The 6,756-nt window shown below is 49.6% G+C and overlaps 1 protein-coding gene across 1 annotated transcript; it reads right to left on the bottom strand.

Moving 5' to 3' along the window:
- Positions 1–2,654: 2,654 nt before the first annotated feature.
- MED18 (mediator complex subunit 18) lies at positions 2,655–5,773 on the bottom strand. The gene is made up of 3 exons (XM_075603891.1): positions 5,620–5,773; positions 4,755–4,844; positions 2,655–4,392 (listed from the first exon to the last, which is right to left on the bottom strand). Exons 2-3 carry the CDS (start codon positions 4,825–4,827, stop codon positions 3,839–3,841), a joined length of 627 nt encoding a protein of 208 aa, XP_075460006.1. The 5' UTR covers positions 4,828–4,844; positions 5,620–5,773; the 3' UTR covers positions 2,655–3,838.
- Between the last annotated feature and the right edge of the window lie 983 nt (positions 5,774–6,756).

Below are 6,756 nucleotides of genomic sequence, written 5' to 3'. Positions count from 1 at the left end.
GTCTCTATTAAACAAGATAGACCCCAGACTGTTATCCCCTTTATCACGCAGTATAACAGGGCGGCACACAGATAAAGCACATTGTGTCTCAGCACTGGGCAATACTTAAGAAGGATGAAGTCCTGAAAGACTTTTTGCCAGATCGTTCGCAGCTCGTTGTCCCTAGAGCCACCGCCCTTAAAAATAAATGAGCAGCTATTGTGAAGCTAAATGGAAATAGAAAGGCTAATGGGGCTTCTTGGCTTAATATGAAACCAAAGATTTTTTTCCAGTTGTAACAAATGCAAAACCCGTACACACGGGAGCAAAGCGACACAACCTATTACTAATACAACAGGAGAGTCTTTTGAGATTGAAGGTTTTATCAATTGTTGCACAGATTTGACAGGGTATCTCCGTAACTGCCCCTGTAATGTGCAATATATAGGGACAGCGACGAGGCAGCGGCGTGTTCGGATCCTGGAACACTTGTGTAAGGTCTGGGTTATAGTAAGCGCGTGATTGCTAGCGTCACTGACAAATACCTGTCTCCGTATGACAGTGTATCTAGTGCTGACGCGCACAGCAGATCGCTGGAAAGACAAAGAAATGTCTTTTTGAGCGGCTGCTGTGCCACGTGATGCTGTGAGCCAATCACAGTGAGGCAGGAAAAGAACTACCCTTGTGATGTCATGGCCAAGCTTTCTAGTCACGCAGGTCATCGTTTGGCCTATATACACAAAACGCTTGCAACACATGTACGCGCAATATACACACCTAACATTACAACGGGTTTGGAAACGCAGTGTTCCTTTATATTATAAACAGTAACACAATTCTGATCCATCTGGTCTTACATTTATTGGCATTGATTGGGTTAAACCAAATTGGGGAGGTAGCAATAGATTAGGAATGCTGTCCCAGAAAGATTAGACAGACTCCAACCTAAAGGTTTAAATGTAGATATAGATATTAATTCTTTGATCATTTAATGATTCAGCTTAATATGATTGATATATATATATATATATATATATATATATATAGGAAGGGAAGGACCAGCACAGATAACATTCCAATAGACACTGTTGTTAAGTATACCTTTTGCTTGCTTCATTCATTGTAACATCGCCGGAAGAAGAGATCAGTGTATCTCGAAAGCTCGCACAAATAAAAGCATTTCGTTAGCCACAGAACGGTATCATCTATTTATTTTTTGATTATATATATATATATATATATATATATATATAATTCTTATGTGTTTATATCATTGAGTTTCACTTTTTCCCATTTCCCTATTTTTCTCCTAGGTTTTAGACATGATATGATGCATTCTTTATTATCCGGCATTGTCTGCATTTCTCTGAGTTGTCGTCCACATTTTGTATTATATATTTTTAAATGCATTTCACATACTTATTTCTTATGTATACAAATTATATCTATATTTTTCTATGATAATTTTGCCGACATACTTCGTTTTTCACATATCGCGTATTATACTAGCCCTTGTTTAGGACATTTTTAATAGTGTGGGATACAAAGAAGATATTTATTAGAACATTTGAAGATTTGGGTAACATTGAATTACAGTGTAGCTAAGTTTGCCTTTTATAAAGCCTTTTTTGATTATACATTTATGAGACTTTGTTATGTTGTTGTATCCTTTCTGTAGCATTATATTTATTGATCTGAACCTGCGTCTGGTTACATTGTGGGATGCTGTGTTACCACCTTGCTGTGGGGTCTCGGTTTTAGAGGCTGTCCAGATGTTTGTGTAGATGACAGTTTTGTAACTTGCATCAGTGAACGCGATGACAGCACTGATCTGGAGCTTCTAAAGCACGAATACACTGCGCGAGCAAATCAACTGTGAAACGCGTCGGGCTGGACTTTGCCACCGCAGTGACCACTTCTTTGTCCACTGAGACGCTATTTGCTGTTCTTCCATCTGTGGAGGCTAGCGCGGCCAGCACAGACACTTTGCTGTTGTGGTGGAGTCTGGGACGGAGCATCGGCGGAGGCGGGGTCCGTGCCGAGATCCGGGGTGGTCTCAATGCCTACTTTTTACTTGTAGCATGTGAGTTGAATACTGTGTGTTTACTTCTTTTAATTGTTATTCAAAGCAATACTTGCACTATGTCCATTTTCTCTCTCTATATATATAACATACAGGAGAGATGATCTGATATACATACAAGCTCAAAGTCATCTTGGACATCCATCTAACACCATTGGGTGCAGGATATCCCTTCCGACTCTGAGGCTTGAGGTCTCTTTTCCAAGGTTTAACTTCTGATTTCCCAGTTTGAGTACAATACATGTCTACTTTATCCAGCTAACCTGTGAGTGTATCTGTTACCCTTATACCTAACAACACACACTGTATCACACAGAACTGCACTATTTGTGTGTTTTCTTTACCCCACGTGTGGTTCCCTAGAGTCACACTCCAACTTTGTGTCTGTATTTCTGTGACCCAGTGGAGGGTCTTCCCCATGGAGCACCTCAGAGCTGGATGAGGGGCTGCATTTGATATATTTGTCACTTATATAAGTCACGTATTATTTAACACTTTTGTATTCTGCATGATGCGCTTTGTATCTGTTTGTTTTGTGATAAAGGAGCGCTGTCTGATTATAGGAGTGCGCAATAAGGGACACGACACGGAGTTATAGAAAATAAATGTAATAAAAATGATTTGCATTGGGTGATCGTCACAACGTCTGAGATACAGAGAGCCCTGCAGAGCATCGCAATGTAACCCCATCCCTGCCAGAAAGGCATGCAGAGCATCGCAATGTAACCCCATCCCTGCCAGAAAGGCATGCAGAGCGTCGCAGTGTAACCCCTTCCCTGCCAGAAAGGCATGCCGAGCGTCGCAGTGTAACCCCTTCCCTGCCAGAAAGGCAAGCAGAGCGTCGCAGTGTAATCCCTTCCCTGCCAGAAAGGCACGACGAGCGTCGCAGTGTAACCCCTTCCCTGCCAGAAAGGCAAGCAGAGCGTCGCAGTGTAATCCCTTCCCCGCCAGAAAGGCAAGCAGAGCGTCGCAGTGTAACCCCTTCCCCGCCAGAAAGGCACGACGAGCGTCGCAGTGTAACCCCTTCCCCGCCAGAAAGGCATGCCGAGCGTCGCAGTGTAACCCCTTCCCTGCCAGAAAGGCATGCCGAGTGTCGCAGTGTAACCCCTTCCCTGCCAGAAAGGCAAGCAGAGCGTCGCAGTGTAACCCCTTCCCCGCCAGAAAGGCATGACGAGTGTCGCAGTGTAACCCCTTCCCTGCCAGAAAGGCACGACGAGCGTCGCAGTGTAACCCCTTCCCCGCCAGAAAGGCACGACGAGCGTCGCAGTGTAACCCCTTCCCCGCCAGAAAGGCACGACGAGCGTCGCAGTGTAATCCCTTCCCTGCCAGAAAGGCACGACGAGCGTCGCAGTGTAACCCCTTCCCTGCCAGAAAGGCATGACGAGCGTCGCAGTGTAACCCCTTCCCTGCCAGAAAGGCACGACGAGCGTCGCAGTGTAACCCCTTCCCTGCCAGAAAGGCATGACGAGCGTCGCAGTGTAACCCCTTCCCCGCCAGAAAGGCATGACGAGCGTCGCAGTGTAACCCCTTCCCCGCCAGAAAGGCATGCAGAGCGTCGCAGTGTAACCCCTTCCCTGCCAGAAAGGCACGACGAGCGTCGCAGTGTAACCCCTTCCCTGCCAGAAAGGCATGCCGAGCGTCGCAGTGTAACCCCTTCCCTGCCAGAAAGGCATGCAGAGCGTCGCAGTGTAACCCCTTCCCCGCCAGAAAGGCATGCAGAGCGTCGCAGTGTAACCCCTTCCCCCGGCACCTATGTGTCCATCTCCACCACTCCCCTCACATCAGCCGTTTGGGGTCGATCTTCTCCAGCTGCACCAGTGGTCTCAGCTGCTCTGCGAAGCCCCTCACATCGTCAGCCACGGCGTCCTGCCCTGCAGGTGCCACCGCGCTTAGCTCCACCAGGTACGATAGCGAGAGCGGCTCCGCCCCTTCCACCGTGCCCGCCACCAGCACCCGGAAGACCTTGTACACCGCCACCTTCATGGCGCCCTTCCGGAACACGTGGCCCCGGGCCACAAACTCGTGGTCCATCCTGAAGCCCATCTCCTGCAGGAAGTCGGGCAGAGCCTCGGAGGTGGCAATGTCCACGCAGTTGCGGACCAGCGCGTGCCTGCTCCGGTCACCCGCCTCCGGCTGACCCAGGTAGCGCAGGTGCCAGGGGGCAGCCGGACGATCAAGAGAGCGGCGGGCTCGCAGGACGAAGGGGCTGGCCTGCTGACCCTTGAGCAGGAAGACGCTCTCATGGTCGGCGAAGGTCTCGGGCTCCATGTTATCGCAGAGACCGCGCAGGCGGTGGAGGAGGCTCTCCAAGCCCTGGTCAAGGATGCTGCCTGAGAGATGATGTGGGAGGGGGGGGGGGGGAAACTCGTTAGTGAGGGGGGCGTGATAAATAACAAACACGGTATTTAATACCGGACATATTCATTAATGACAGATATGTTAATTCCTGAAAGACATGATCATTACTGACGGATGCGATGACTAATGACAGACATGCCAATTACTGATGGACACAATTACTAGTCGACATGCTAATTGCAAACGGATGCAATAATTAATGACGGACATGACAATGTATCTGTGTGTTAGATTGTAAGCTCTGCGGGGCAGGATCCCCCTCTCTCTGTCTTATAGATGCATGTACCCCTCTGTATATTGGAGTGTAAGCTCTGCTGGACAGGGCAGTTGTCACCTTGCAGTAAATACTCCATCATGTTGATGGTCCCTCCTGAGACGGGCATTGTGCTGACGGGAGGAGCCTCCATTGCAAAATCCCAGCACCCTGTAACAGAGACAGGGACAGGACACTGAAATATAGACATATAAACACAGAAACACACAAACTGTGCAGCAAATGCTGGGGCGCCTTACTTCCTGCAGATGTGTAACACACAGGGCCCTGAATCTCCTCACCCCAATGGAGTGTTGCCTGCCCTCTTGTCCGGTCACTCTAATGGGGTGTCAACTGCCAACAGTGTCCCCTCAGCCAATAGGGTGATCTGTCCCCTCTCCCAATTATTGTCCCCAGTCCCCTCACCCAAGTAATGTCCCCTCTCCCCTCACCCAAGTATGTATGTCTTTATTTGTATAGCGCCACTAATGTACATAGCGCATCACAGCAGTAATAGTTACAATCATATAAATAATAAGATATAGATAACACAAGATATAAATAACACAAAGGGAAGATAGTGCTTCAGACTTCAAAGTAACATTTAGGAAAAGGAGTCCCTGTTCCGAACAGCTTACAATCTAATTGGTGTCCCCTCTCCAAATTAGTGTCACCTGTGCTCTAACCTAACAGGATGGCACACTTCCCCCCATTTGACCTCTCACCCTGTCACCAGTCTGTGTCCCCTCACCCCAATACGTTGCCAACTATCTACCTGTCTGTGTCCCCTGCGTGCCCTCACCCCTTCACTGGGAGTGTCACCCTGTATGGTGCGACCCAGTGCATGCAAGACTGAAGTACAACCCCAAACTACAACTCCCAGCATGCTCCATTCTCTCCCCCGGGCTCCCGGTCTGAACCACCGGAACCCAGGCAGCTAACCGACCTTAGGGTGCGGACTGCGGAGCCAGGCAGTGCGAGGCCGCGGCGCATCGGGTATTCGCGGGGCCGAGGCCGGGCGGAGGAGTATTCCTTCCTGCTACTCAATATGGGGTAGACTGGAGATGTACGGAAGATGGCGGCTCCCATGTGAGTCTGGCTCCGTACGTAACATGTCACGACGCGTCTTCTAGCATTGACACCATGGCCTTCTACGAGTTAGCTAGCGTCAGACGTCACTGTACGGAAGATGGCGATCCCTGGGTATATTGTTTGTGTTAGCATTTGTATAGACAACTCATTTAAATGTTTAGGACAGTCATTTTATATGGAGTGACTCTGGATTATAGGGATAGACTCACATATTCCTGTATTATATAGTGTGACCCCCAGACTGCAGATTATAGGGATACTCAGATAGCCCTGTGTTATATAGGGTGATCATCAGACTGCAGATTATTGGGACTGGCTCACAGTTCTGTGTGTGTATATATATATATATATATATATGTATATATATACATACACACACATACGGTCTCACATTTTAATCTTGTCTGTAACTGTTACATACGTCTATAATATATATTATCTCTAACTGTGCATGCAATGTCTTAGGCCTGGGACCCGCTGCGCCCGGCGGCGCGGGCGGCCGCGTGAGCGTTCCCCACCAGCAGGGGAATCCTTCTGAGCCAGTCCCCCCTCGCTGTACGGCTCACAACGCGCTGTGACGCGTCAGCCGCCAGGGGATGCAAGAAAATTGTGATCCCGAGCGGTGACGCGTCACGTGGTGCGCTGATGAGCCTATCAGCGGCGGGGGCAGGAGCGGTCAGACAGCTTCCTACACAAGGTAGGGGGTGGTGTGTGGCATTTGTGGGGGAGGGAGCGGGAGCTGCTTACCTTCCAGCAGCAGCTCCCTCCTGCAGCCCGGGAGACCGAGCCCGGTTAGGGAGGGGGGGGGCGGGGGAGTAGCGGGTCCCTCCGCTCAAACCACGCCCCCCCCCCCCCCACCCTGGTCCCTACAGACCGCATATCGCGCGGTCTGTGCCGGTCAGCGCGCCGCCTGTCTGCAGTGCGGGCGTGCTGACTGAGGGAGCGGGGCCTTAGCCTTATATATAATGTATACCCTGCACACCATGTATTT

The sequence above is a fragment of the Ascaphus truei genome, chromosome 6 (assembly GCF_040206685.1).
Source record: "Ascaphus truei isolate aAscTru1 chromosome 6, aAscTru1.hap1, whole genome shotgun sequence".
NCBI lineage: Eukaryota > Metazoa > Chordata > Amphibia > Anura > Ascaphidae > Ascaphus > Ascaphus truei.
The sequence above is the reverse complement of the archived record's forward strand: the minus strand, read 5'-3'. Positions and strand labels throughout refer to the sequence as shown.